The sequence below is a fragment of the Brachypodium distachyon genome, chromosome 3 (assembly GCF_000005505.3).
Source record: "Brachypodium distachyon strain Bd21 chromosome 3, Brachypodium_distachyon_v3.0, whole genome shotgun sequence".
NCBI lineage: Eukaryota > Viridiplantae > Streptophyta > Magnoliopsida > Poales > Poaceae > Brachypodium > Brachypodium distachyon.
In genome coordinates this window covers 24,876,996-24,890,791 of record NC_016133.3, presented here as the reverse complement: position 1 = coordinate 24,890,791, position 13,796 = coordinate 24,876,996, and the positions used below count along the sequence as shown (strand labels likewise).

The window sequence follows — 13,796 nt, the reverse complement described above, 5'->3', positions numbered from 1 at the left end:
AAGAATGTCATGTCTACTTCAAGACCTCTCGAGTTGCTTCACATGGATCTTTTTGGTCCTACAACATACATGAGTATAGGAGGTAACTCATATGGATTTGTGATTGTTGATGATTATTCACGTTTCACTTGGGTGTTCTTTTTGGATGATAAGAGCACAGTAGTTGAGATCTTCAAGAAGTTTGCATGAAGAGCCCAAAACGAGTTTGAAGTATCCATCAAGGGCGTGCGGAGTGACAATGGAACAGCATTCAAGAATCTGATGATGGAAGAATTCCTCAATGAGTTCGGTGTGAAGCATGAGTTCTCTGCACCTCATGTTCCTCAACAAAATGGGGTGGTAGAGAGGAAGAACCGTACGTTGATTGAAATGGCCCGGACTATGCTGAACGAGTACAAGACTCCTGACTGTTTCTGGGCTGAAGCCATCAACACCGCTTGCCGTGCTTCAAATCGCTTGTATCTTCGTCGACTCCTGAAGAAAACTCCATACGAGCTTATCTCCAACCGCAAGCCTGATGTGTCATGTTTCAAGGTCTTCAGAAGCAAATGCTACATCCTCAACTAAGTTTGATTCTAAATGTGACGAAGGTTTCTTTTTGGGTTATCCCTCGAATGCACATGCTTATCGAGTCTTCACAAAAGTTGTTGAAATTGGTAAGGATGTGCAGTTCAATGAATCTAACGGCTCTCAGGAAGAGGAACTGCCAATGTCTGTAGATATTGAAGAAATTTCAGGAAATATCCAAAAGATGGCCATTGGTGATATTCGTCCAGATGAAGTCAAGCAAAGTGAATCCGGAATCAATAATGAAGAAGGCGCTTCAAAAGCTGAAGAACAAACTGCTGCTTCAAATGAAGCATGACCTAGCACTGTTGGTGGTGAAGTACATGATCCGAAGATCTCTAAAAGAATTCAGAAGGATCATCCTGTCAGTCAAATCCTTGGAGACATCAGAAGAGGTACTCAAACTCGCTCACGTGTTTCAAATTTTTGTGAGCACTTCTCTTTTGTGTCTTCAGTTGAGCCGAAGACGACGGATGAAGCATTATCGGATCGGGATTGGGTGATGGCTATGCATGAAGAACTGAATAACTTCAAGAGAAATCAAGTCTGGACACTCGTTGAAAGGCCAAAGCAAAATTTCATCGACACTAAATGGGTCTTCAAAAATAAGCAAGATGAAGACGGAATCGTCCTGAGGAACAAAGCACGACTGGTTGCACAAAGCTTCACTCAGGTTGAAGGTTTGGATTTCGGTGAAACTTATGCCCCTGTTGCACGTCTTGAATCCATTAGAATTCTTCTTGCATATGCTAATCATCATGACATATCTTTATATCAAATGGATGTGAAAAATGCATTCTTAAATGGTAAAATTGAAGAATTCTTCTTGCATATGCTAATCATCATGACATAACTTTATATCAAATGGATGTGAAAAGTGCAATCCCCGTACAGGGTTCGATCTCTGTGCTTAAAGTGCCAGTCCCTGGATCGACTCACTAGCACAATCAATTCAAGATGTAATATTGAGAAACAAAGGTCGAGTAATTTTATTACATCATGATCATCCAGAACTTTATAGTACTTACAACTTTGCATAACCACTCAGGATAGCGTTTAAAAATAACATAAAATTTTCAACAACAGAAAGCGAAGGAAAAATTGAACCATTGCAGCACCACGGAGAGTGCATATTGGAATGCAGGCTCGTGACCCAACAAAGTAACCTTACTCATCGTCGAAATTCCCTGCAACAATTTATAGTTGTAGCCACTAGGGTCAATACATTTAATGTATTGGCAAGTTCACCGGAGTTTATAACAGACCCTATCAAATATATGCAATATTGGCTATGTGGAGTTTAGGCTTTTTGGCGTAGAAGCGATTAAAATAAAATTTATCCTACTACAATTAAATTTTACAGTAAGATAAAACTAATGGACATCGGGTAGACACACCAATGCTCCTATTAAAACTAAGGACATTGAGTAGACACATCAATGCTTCTAGCCCAAGTTTAAAACCTTTCATTCTATTTAGATATTTGAATGAGTGAGACCTTACTTAGTTTCCATATCCGACTGCTCATAATTCGTCCATAATCGGGGACATGGTTAAGTACTAAGTTTTGACACCCTAGAGAGGTTGTACACATTCCCCACAAGAAACCGACGGGTTAATCCCTTGCTGCCCTCAGGGTAGAGTAGCAACGGCGTCGATTGCGAGATTTTCAGAAGTAATTCCCTAGACCACGAGAGAATCACGCTCCACCTACACTGCTACATCATTACAATTCTTCGGGTCTAGGTTCATATAACATACTCTATTCTCGCCAGAGCCCATATAGCATGTGGTTGTACTGGAAGCAATTTAAATTGGAACCCAATTCAGCCTCTGGTTACCCTAGGTGGCATTCCACATTTGCGACGTAGGCGCCCCCCGAATCCACGGGAGAGACGACCATGGACGCTCCCGAATCCACGGAGAGACGACTCAGAGGGCCCCATAGAAATGGACCTGACGTCGCGTACAACCATAGTACTCAAAGCCGCCCACCCAGGATGGTTCATTAGGGGTTGATTTTAGCCATACTTCAAAATAACATTTACACCAACAAAATTTCTAGAATGAAAGTGGTTCCCTCCCACGCATATTTATATAGCACGGCGAAGCGTAACTAATACGATGGCTATTGGTGGGGATATGATGGCGAGGAAAATCTATTCTACTAGGACAACATAGCTAGCATAAATATAATAATTTAATCCTAATGCAATTCTACAAACAACGCTAATGCATAAAAGATTAAAAATAAGTGCGATGGTAGGTAATTCATGATCAAGATGAACTTGCCTTGTCCAAAGTTGTTGTTGTTCTCACACTCTTCGCAAAGACAGGGTAGAGGGTACCTCTATGAAATTTTAAGAGTGGATAAATCGTCCAAAATAGTTTTAAGTCAATGTTTAAGTGATAACGTTCATAGTTAAGCATTCTGTCACTTGGTCCTGTTTCAGTTGTCCAAAACTGAAAACAAACTATGCCAAAAGATTCTACATGCCATGAGGATTCCAGAAAGGTGCAGTTCATCAAATTTGGCCAAACGGTTCAAAAGTTATGAGTGTTTGAAGTTCCAGGGGTTTTTCTGCAATTTTACCATTAATTTCGTTCGGGCAAAATTTTACATTACTATTTACATGACACGTGGCGCTCTGTGGTTCGTCCATACCGCTTCGGTTAAGATTAAAACGTAGCCGTTGGATTTCCTTTAAAGGGAAATCAATGGACGAGATCGAAAGATACCCCTTCGATTTAATTTTTCTAATCTCGGCCGTCGGCCGAGATCTAACGGCTGGGGGAGCTCAGGCGACGTTGCGGAGTCGGTGACGTGGTCGGTGCGACGAGACGGAGATGGAGACGACGCCTAGGACGACGGCGAGTGGCGGCGGCGACAGTGGAGCTCCGGCGAGCTCGGGTGGGTGGCTCTCGGGGGCTACGGTGCACCGAACAACAAACGGCTCGCGTCATAATGTGCGCAAGGAAGAGAGGAAGAAGAAATTGAAGGGTTCAGGCTCTATAGCTCACCGAGGTGACGACGGCGAGCGAAAAACGGCCGGCGACCGAAGAAATTCCTGCGAGAAATTCTTCGGCGTGGGCACGAGTTGAGTGAGGGGGGTGCGGGGGAAAAGTGAGAGGGGGAGGGGCTCTTTATAGTGAAGCGAGAGAGAGGCTTAAATACGCGCTCTAAATTGCGAATTGAAGACGAGGCTTAATGGAGGCGCTCCCTGGATTGCTTGCCAGAGCTTGAAGACGACCTGATAGGTGGGTCCCACCTGTCAGTGTCTGTTGGCTGCAGGCGGCACGTGCGGGATTGACTGGGGCGGTTCGGCCCAAGTTGGCAGGGCCGGTCCGTTTTCCTTTTTTTTTGTTCTTTTTTTTCTCCTTTTCTTTTTCTGTTTTTTCTTTATAACTTTTTATTTTGAACTCCAAATGGACTCAAATAAATTCCAGAAAATTTGTAAAATCATATCTTTTAATGCCATAGCATGTGGGACTTGATTTCTTCCAAAATTAAATTATTAAAAATAGTTTTTCTCATATAATTGCCTCTAGTGCAATAATATTTGGAAACAAAATAGTTTTTCAACTCTAAAATAAATTCCAAAAATTATGGGGTAGCTCATCTTATTGCATTAAACTCCTTTCTATTGTTTTCAACCCCATGGATTGAAAAATTCCAAAAAGATGCAAAGTAAAAATTTAAAAGGGCAATGGGCTTGATAAAATGTTTTAAAATTTAAATCTTTGGTTTAAAGGTGCTCAAAGTGCATAAATGGTATGATGCTCATGAGTGCAAATGCATGATGCAAAGTTTGGGAAAATTGGGATGTTATAGACCTAACCCCCTTAAGATGAATCTCGTCCCCGAGATTCTGGTTGGCTAGCAAAGAGGTGTGGGTGGTCTTCTTGAAGATCGTCTTCGTGTTCCCAGGTGGCTTCCTTCTCGGTGTGATTATCCCATTGCACTTTGCAGAACTTGATAGTCTTGGAGCGGGTATGCCTTTCTGCGGTATCCAAAATCCGGATGGGTTTTTCCTCATAGGTGAGGTCACTCTGCAACTGGACCTCCTCAAGCGGAACGGTATCTCTCAACGGGATGTTGGCCATCTCGGGGTGACATTTCTTCAGTTGCGATGCGCGGAACACGTTATGGACGCTTTCCAAAGATTTTGGTAGGTCCAACTTATATGCCACTTCTCCCTGGCATGACAAGACTCGGTACGGTCCAATGAATCGTGGGGCTAATTTTCCTTTGATTCCGAACCTCTTCACACCGCGTATCGGTGAAACTCTGAGATACGCCCTATCACCAACCTCGGGCACAGCGACTGCGCGGTGCATGTTGCGGGAAGCCCGGCAACTGCATGTCCCGTGCCGGAACGATCCGGCAACGGGTTTATGTTTTCGAGGCTCCAACAGCCCCCTGCTCACAACCAAGTATGGAAAGACAGTTTTGTGCACATAAAGCAGGAGACAGAAGAAGGAGGAACATGCGAATAAACAAGGCGAATTCAAAGCTCAGGGGCGAAACATTTATCTCTATTCACAATAACTAGTGGTTTACACACGGGGGCTGCCCGGCTACACTAGTTCGAGAGGTATGCATCGGCGGCATCACCTGAGGGTTGGGCTCCGCCGCTTCACGGGTAGAACTTGCGCAAGTGCACAATATTCCAACTATTGGGCACCGGCAAGCCGTCTTCGGTTTCCAGCCGGACAGCCCCCGGCCTGGTCACCTGCACTACCCGGAAGGGCCCCTCCCATTTCGGAGTCAACTTGTTCCCAGCCTTCGTTCCTTGTATTCGGCGCAGGACAAGGTCTCCGTTCTCGAGCCCCCGGGGACGGACTCGCCTGTCATGATAATGACGGAACCCCTGCTGGTAGCGCGCGGCTCGCACAGCAGCCCGGCATCGAAGCTCTTCGATGAAGTTTAGATCGTCGACCCTTTGCTCGTGTTGGCTGGTGTTGCCGTACGTGCGTACCCGGGAAGATCAATGCTTGAGCTCGAGAGGCAGCACCGCTTCTGCCCTGTAGAAAAGGGCGAAAGGAGTCTCGCCCGTTGCCCGACTAGGTGTGGTCCGGATCGACCACAGCACAGGCTGGAGTTCTTCGACCCAGTGTTTCTCCCCGACTCGGATCGCATGTCATGCGACCGCGTGTGCGCCGCTGGGGCTTCACGCGGGTCTATACGAGGATCACCAGCCCGCCTGGGGGGCAAGGTGACTATTCTCGTCAGTGAAGAAGGCGAGGCCGACGTCGATGCAAAAGATGCTGCCGGAGACCACCGGCAGGCTCTTCTCCCGCGCCCCCTACCTGGCGTGCCCGATGTCGTCACACGGTCCTCCGACACCGGGGGCGTGCGGTCACGGCCCCCTTTTAGGTTCGGTAGGGGTGTCGGGGTTCGCCCCGGCGATCGCCGGCTCGGCCGATGACGCCCTGCAGGTCCGGCGAAATGATGGACTAAAAGTGCGCGCTAATCAAAGAACAGATACACGCACGTTTTTACCTAGGTTCGGACCACCCGGAGGTGTAAAACCCTACGTCCTGCTTGTCTGAGCTGGTATTGGATTTGAATCAAGTGTTTACAGGTTGCCGGGTAAGTTTCCGGGTACCCTCTCCCTTTGGCTAGGTACTCCTTACTATCTCTGCTAATGCTAGAGGCTAACTGTGGGCTGATCGAACTCAACCGAACCCTACCGCCTACCGGAACCAACTGAGATTTCAACCAAACCAACCGAACCCTTTGGCCGTTGGCGGGGGTCCTCCTTTTATACTCAAGGGGATGCCACAGGTGCCACGGTGCATGGGCTACAAGTGTCGAGCGGGGAGGCATACAACTACCCCCCAGTGAGCTGGTGGCGCGCATGGACGCCACCTCGGCCGCTAGGGGTCTAAAACCCTAGAGTAGGATTGGACAGCCACTGTCACTTGATCGGACGGGTAACGCCCCGTCGGTCGGCTCATTTAATGAGCCGTGCGCCTTACTCCTTGCCCCGGTGGGGCCGCTCACCCCACGCCCGCCACGCGCCCGCGTGGCGCTGTTGATCTGCCTACTGTTGATCTGTAACAAATAATTTGTTTAGTGATTTAAATCTATGTGATGAATTGTTAGGATCATGTTCATGGTGTGTAAAAAGGAAATCATTAAACAAAGCGAGTTTAATCCATTTTAAGCTAGATTATTCTAACTTTGGTGATACATTCAATTTTATACAAAACAATATTTCTTCTAGTTCCACTGGGTAGAGGGTGCCTCTAAGAAATTTTAAGAGTCGATAAATCGTCCAAAATAGTTTTAAGTCAATTTTTAAGTGATAACATTCATAGTTAAGCATTCTGTCACTTTGTCCTGTTTCAGTTGTCCAAAACTGAAAACAAACTATGCCAAAAGATTCTACATGCCATGAGGATTCCAAAAAAGTGCAGTTCATCAAATTTGGCCAAACGGTTCAAAAGTTATGAGTGTTTGAAGTTCCAGGGTTTTTCTGCAATTTTACCATTTATTTCGTCCTAGAATTTTTTTACATTATTATTTACATGACACATGGTGCTCTGTGGTTCGTCCATAACGGTTCGGTTAAGATTAAAACATAGCCGTTGGATTTACTTTAAAGGGAAATCAATGGACGAGATCGAAGGATACCCCTTCGATTTAATCTTTCTAATCTCGGCCGTCGACCGAGATCTAACGGCTGGGGGAGCACCGAACTCACCTCCGGCGAGGTGTCCGGCGGCGGCGGCATCACGGGCGGCGGTGTGCGGGCGTCGTGGGCGGCCTTCGGGTGTCGGGGATGACTCTGGCGGGGCGGGGCGATGTTGCGGAGTCGGTGATGCGGTCGGCACGACGAGACGGAGACGACAACTAGGACGACGACGAGGGGCGGCGGTGACGGGGGAGCTCCGACGAGATCGGGCGGGGGGCTACCGTGCACCAAACAATAAACGGCTCGCATCAAAATGTGCGCAAAGAAGAGAGGAAGAAGAAATTGAAGGGTTCGGGCTCTATAGCTCACCGAGGTGACGACGGCGAGCCAAAAACGGCCGGCGACTGGAGCAATTCCGGCGAGAAATTCTCCGGCATGGGCGCGAGTGGAATGAGGGGGGTGCGGGGGAAAAGTGAGAGGGTGAGGGGCTCTTTATAGTGACGCGAGAGAGAGGCTTAAACACGCGCCCTAAATTGCGAATTGAAGACGAGGCTTAATGGAGGCGCTCCCTGGATTCCCGGCCAGAGCTTGAAGACGACCTGACAGGTGGGTCCCACCTGTCAGGGTTCGTTGGCTGCGGGCGGCGGCTGGCTGGGCTGGCTGGGCGGGCGAACGGGCGCGCGCGGGATTGATTGGGCCGGTTAGGCCCAAGTTGGCCGGGCCAATCCGTTTTCCTTTTTTTTTTGTTCTTTTCTTTTCTTTTTTTCTTTTTCTGTTTTTCCTTTATAACTTTTGATTTTGAACTCCAAATGGACTCAAATAAATTCCAGAAAATTTGTAAAATCATATCTTTTAATGCCATAGCATCTGGGACTTCATTTCTTCCAAAAGTAAAAATTATTAAAAATATTTTTGCTGATATAATTGACTCCAAAATAAATTCTAAAAATTATGGGGCAGCTCATCTTATTGCATTAAACCCCTTTCTATTGTTTTCAAAATTCCAAAAATATGCAAAGTAAAAATTTAAAAAGGCAACAGGCTTGATAAAATGTTTTAAAATTTAAATCTTTGGTTTAAAGGTGCTCAAAGTGCATAAATGATATGATGCTCATGAGTGCAAATGCATGATGCAAAATTTGGGAATATGGGGATGCTACAGTATGAATGCCTCAGAAAGTTTTTAGTTAAAAAGGGTTTCAAAATTGGTAAAATTGATCCAACACTTTTTACAAAGAAAATGAATGATGATGTCTTTGTGTGTCAAATATATGTGGACAATATTGTGTTTGGTTCCACTAATCCTGATTTCAGCAAAGAATTTGGAATGATGATGACGGAGAAGTTTGAGATGTCTATGATGGGAGAATTGAAGTTTTTCCTCGGTCTTCAAATCAAGCAAATGAAGAATGGAATCTTCATCTCTCAAATGAAGTACATCAGGGACATGCTAAAGAAATTCGGGATGGAATGTGCTAAGGAAATTGAAACTCCAATGCCCACAAATGGTCATCTTGACCTCAACACAACTGATAGATAAACCTGTAGATCAAAAGTTTTTTCGTTCCATGATTGGGTCTTTACTTTATCTTTGTGCATCTTGGCCAGATATCATGTTGAGTGTTTGCATGTGCGCAAGGTTTCAAGCAGATCCCCGAGACTGTCATCTTATGGCTGTGAAAAGAATCCACAGATATTTAGTTCATACCCCATTCTTCGGTCTATGGTATCCCAAAGGAGCCTCTTTTGATCTTGTTGGCTATTGTGACTTAGATTATGCTGGTAGCAAGGTTGATAGAAAATCCACTTCCGGCACTTGCCAATTCCTCAAAAGGTCCTTAGTGAGTTGGTCTTCAAAGAAGCAGAATTCTGTTGCTTTGTCGACGGCTGAAGCAGAGTATGTCTCAGCAGGCAGCTGTTGTGCCCAACTTCTTTGGATGAGACAAACTCTCAAATACTTCGGTATCTCAGTGGATGTCGTTACTCTTCTGTGTGACAATGAGAGCGCCATAAAGATTGACAACAGTCCTGTCCAACATTCTCGCACGAAGCACAATTATATTCGAGACCATTTCCTCAGAGATGATGTGTCCAAAGAAGAAATATGCCTAAATCATGTGAGGACAGACAAACAACTTACAGATATCTTCACCAAACCACTCTACAAAATCAGATTCTGTGAGCTGAGGAGTGAATTAAATATCTTGGATTTGCGGAATGTCTCTTGAAAACTTGCATACTTGTGAATACTCTTGCATTCATGTTTACTTCACCTGCATTGTCTTCAGTTTTTCCGTTCCTCGGTATGTGTTATCTGTTATTCGTTTTTTCGTTTGTCTTCAGTAGGTTTAGAAGCCAGTCGTTTGCTTCTTTCTTCAAATTCATCTGTGCAGTTGTTCTTCACTGCTTTTGCCTCTTACTGACAGATGAAAATGAAACTTAAGGACACCTTAGAACCCATCTATCTTATCTATTTCTTGTCTGTACACAAAATCTGTACATCGTAATTCAGGTATCATCGAAATCCTTGTCGATGATGCAAGAATTTTCATTCTTCAAAATTGAGTTTTGTCTTCAGTAAAACTGTCAGTCTTCAAAGGTCTGAGGAATACAACTTTAACGGAATCTCCGTTTTAGCCGTAGTCTACACAAATTTTTCCGAAAGGTAAAATCTTATCCCTAAGGAAAAATAAACCGTACGGGGAAATCCTAACGGAAATTTTGGGATAAGAAGATACCGATAAGATCCTTCTTTTTCACCTCCCTATATAAGGACAACTTACCCCTCCTCGAAAAATTCACTTCCACCAAATCCACCGCTCTCTCGCGCCCAGAAAGCTCTCGCGACTCCTCCTCTTTGCTGCGAACTACCAGACGTATTCCTCAAGCCCCAGATCTTCAGCGTCGCCGCTGATCTACGTCGATTCAAGTCGGGAATTGTAGGCAAGCATCGTTTTTCCCTTCTTAGATCGATTCCGTGTAGCAAACTCATCTTAATATCCCCGTTTGCTGCAGTAGATTGACTGCTCTCGCCGAGTTAGGGCTTTGCGGTTAGGGTTTTGTTGATTCCTCTGTTCTTCACCAATCTTATCTTAGGTACACTTCAAGTCTTCATTTAATTCCGAGAATTAGATGAATCCTCACTGTTCTGTAGATTGCTATGTTTGCGTAGATTGATTTACTCTGAATTTCTGAAGTTCTAGCTAAATCAGATCTAGGTTGAAGCTCTCTCGTGGAATTTCAGTTTAAATCTGTTGAGCTGTTTTCGTTGAAGAACTGAGTGATCATTCTTCACAAACGTAGTCAATTTGCTTCAGCTAAAAAGTCTTGCCAAAATTGTTTTGTTTCTGAGAATTTGTGTACTTCTTGCCTATTCTTCGTTCCCTCTATTTCACAGGTGTCACCATGTCTGACTCAAGCCGCTCCAGCAATAACTCAGAGAGAGAAGAGCAGTATCTGTTTGACTCAACGCCTGAGCCCTCACCGCCTGTTTCTCCCATTGTCAATATTGAGGACTCAGATTAGGATATTGAAGAACCCGTGCCTCTGAAAGTGACACCCTCTCCAGGAGTTCGTCTGAAGTACGCTATCAACTCCCCACGCCCTATTAAAGTATTGCCCAGTCGTGGAAAGAAAGTGGTGTCGAAGCCCAAGGCCGAGAAGAAAGAGAAGGTCAAGAAGTTTAAGGATGTGCCTGCTCCAACTACTGAAGAAATCTTCGTTTTCTATTCTTCAGAAGATGATGTGGAAGGGGAGACCAAGATGAAGTGGAAACACCGTCTCCAGCATATCATCCGCAAGCACTCCCATGTGCTCGCAGCTGAGATTCGGAGAAGAACAAAGGAAGCAGAGAATGCCAACATGTATTTTTCTGCTCCCAAGCTGGGAAATTTAAAGATTGCCCGCAAAGAAGGAGGACCTCACCGTGAGGAATTCAACAGCAGAGCTCTAAAGATCATCAGAGACATTAACTATGTTGACATCTCCAAGAAGCCTAAGTCCAAGAAATCTTCAGATGCTGGAGACAGTGACGTTTTCCTGTCTGAACCTGTTGTTGAGTTGCGTGGTCCTGCCAGAGCATCCAGGCTCAGAGGTTCTTCACTGCCTCCTCCTGTGCCTCGCAACAAGCCTACTGAAGACACTAAGGGCAAGGCAAAGATGTCTGAGAAGAGAAAGGGCTCTAAAGACGCAGAGAAACCGTTTAAGAAGGATCTGAAGAAAGTTAAGAGAGCCTCTGCTGTTGGACCTAGTTCTTCATCGAAAGATGTTGCGGATGCTGCCGCAATGGCTTCTGGAGAGACTCCATATCCTCCTCAATTCGTTCATATCGACCCAGTTCTTCTTGCTGCCTTCAATGAAGGATCGCTCCCAGAGTCCCTCATGAGCCATGTTGAAGGTCTGTTCGTTGCCAAGGCTCAGGCTGAAGAATGGGAGCAGAACCGTAGCTTACGTATTGCCAGAAGTTTGGATGAAGAAGAACGTGCTAAGAAGGAATGTGTTGAGAAGGAGAAGGCAGAAGCTGCCTTGAAAAGAAAGGAAGAGAAGAAAGCTGCTGAACTGCAGAAAAGGAAAGATGAGAAGGAATCTGAGGAGAAGAAAAGGGCTGACCTCATCGCCCTGAAGAAAGAAAAGGAAATTGCCTTGAAGACTCAAGCTGAGCTTGAGAAGAAGAAGAAGGCTCTGCTCGCTGAGCAAATGAAGCAAGCAGCCGAAAGTATGAAGGCTGATAAGGCTAAGAGTGATGCCAGGAAGAAAGCCGCCGAGAAATCTCCTGAAGTACAGGGTGGAAATGAAGAAGTTGACCGAGAGAAGACTGAATATGAGAAGACGAGGGATGGCGCTCGTGAGATCCATCGTGAGATTGGTCTCAAGCTCAGGAATGATCCAGCTGCCCCTTCTGACACTGAAGAAAGTCAGGATTTACCACTGGCTGTTCTAACCAAGAAAATCACAATGACTCGCCAGGCGTCAGAGATTGCTGAAGTGAACAAGACTGCTAAGGAGTTTGGTCTGAGGATCAAAGTCCCTGCTGGAAGAAATCCCTCCACTTCATCATCTGTGGCAGATCCTCGGAAGAAGAAAGCTATTGACACCCTTGTGCCCGATACATCGAGTGTCAAGCTTCCTTCACTCCTTGAGGAACAGGAAGAAGCTGCTTCATCACCAACAGTACTATCTGAGCAAACCGCTCAGCTGGAAGAAGGAGATGAGGTACTAGGGAAGCATAAGGAAGACCTTATTCGTCCTGAAGAACCCCTTAGCCGCAGCTCGTTGCCTCGCACTGAATCTGTAGATGATGTGGGTGCGGGTGGCCCGATCTTTCGATGAGATTGATAACTCTCGATTTGGGTAGGAGGTGACGTTGACGATCCGACTACAGCCTAGGAGGCAGCGCCTTAGCAATCGATACACGAACTCCAGAGGGTTATTGATGACGGGGGGCACGATCAACCTGACCACGAAGGTCTTTTTTCCTGCAAGCAATCGAAGAACAAGCAAGAACAAGATAAATAGCTGATGCAATCTAAAATTGCGAGTATACTATATCAAACCAATGTCTCAACGAGATGATAAGTTGGAAGTCTTGACGACGGTAAAACAGGTGGTCTAACCGACACACGCGATTACACGAAAGTAGCAAAGATGGCTAAACTTTATCTAATCAAAACCCAAGGCTCCTTAGGGGAGGCTCATGGTATATAAAGGAGGAGGGAGAGATCTTTTCGTCCACCTTGAGTAAGGAGGCCGAAATCCAACTCTATCTCTAACTTTCCTAACAAATTACAACTCTTTAGGAAACAGAAAAACAGATCCGTCAGCTTGTTTGGTCCGCCACGGTTAGCACGAGTCGAATATCTTGATGGGTCCAGATCCGTTGGAAAGGTCTTGTAATTAAATTTCCAACAAGTACTTGTTTGCTTGATTTGGACTCCGGATGCGGCCTGGGTGATTAAAACAAATTTGGGTCTCCTGACAGCTCGGACCCGAATCGGATTCAACTTTAACTCGTGATATCTTTCTCTAGCAAGCTCCGAATCATGTGCCATTTGATTTGTTGGAAAGTAGACTTGATAGGCTTCACTTTGAATCTCCCTTTGCAGCCTATCACACCTCATCTTCACTTTGGACTTGTAAAGTTCAATAAGATGCCATATAATAAGATTACACAAGATAGTAGCTCCGCCTCTTTGCAAGTAACATACTGAAAACATTTCGTAATTGAATTCACCTGATTATAATTGTTATTAGATACACCAACAATTAGGGTTCTAATGGTCGTATCCATGGTGATCATGTCCATATCATCCTCTCTTTCTTGAAAGAAAAGCCGTCCTCGGCGTCGTTTGTGCTGAAAAGAGACTGACAAAATAGACAAAGTGTGTGCATGGTATATGTATATGTCATCAATTTTAACTCCACTCCCATTCTGCACATTCGATGTTTCACATAAATAAAACTCATAATAGTGCAAAAGATTAATAGTCATATTCCAACAGCAAGTATCACATTTTAATTTGTAATTCTCATCATTAAACCATCCTAATGTAGGTGAACAATAATTCAAAATTCCCAAATGGCGAGCTATAA

At 45.0% G+C, this 13,796-nt stretch overlaps 1 protein-coding gene across 1 annotated transcript; it reads left to right on the top strand.

Moving 5' to 3' along the window:
- Positions 1-264: 264 nt before the first annotated feature.
- On the top strand, positions 265-13,796 carry LOC104584126. The gene is made up of 5 exons (XM_010238266.1): positions 265-355; positions 591-791; positions 10,777-11,720; positions 11,832-12,419; positions 13,758-13,796. Exons 1-5 carry the CDS (start codon positions 265-267, stop codon positions 13,794-13,796), a joined length of 1,863 nt encoding a protein of 620 aa, XP_010236568.1.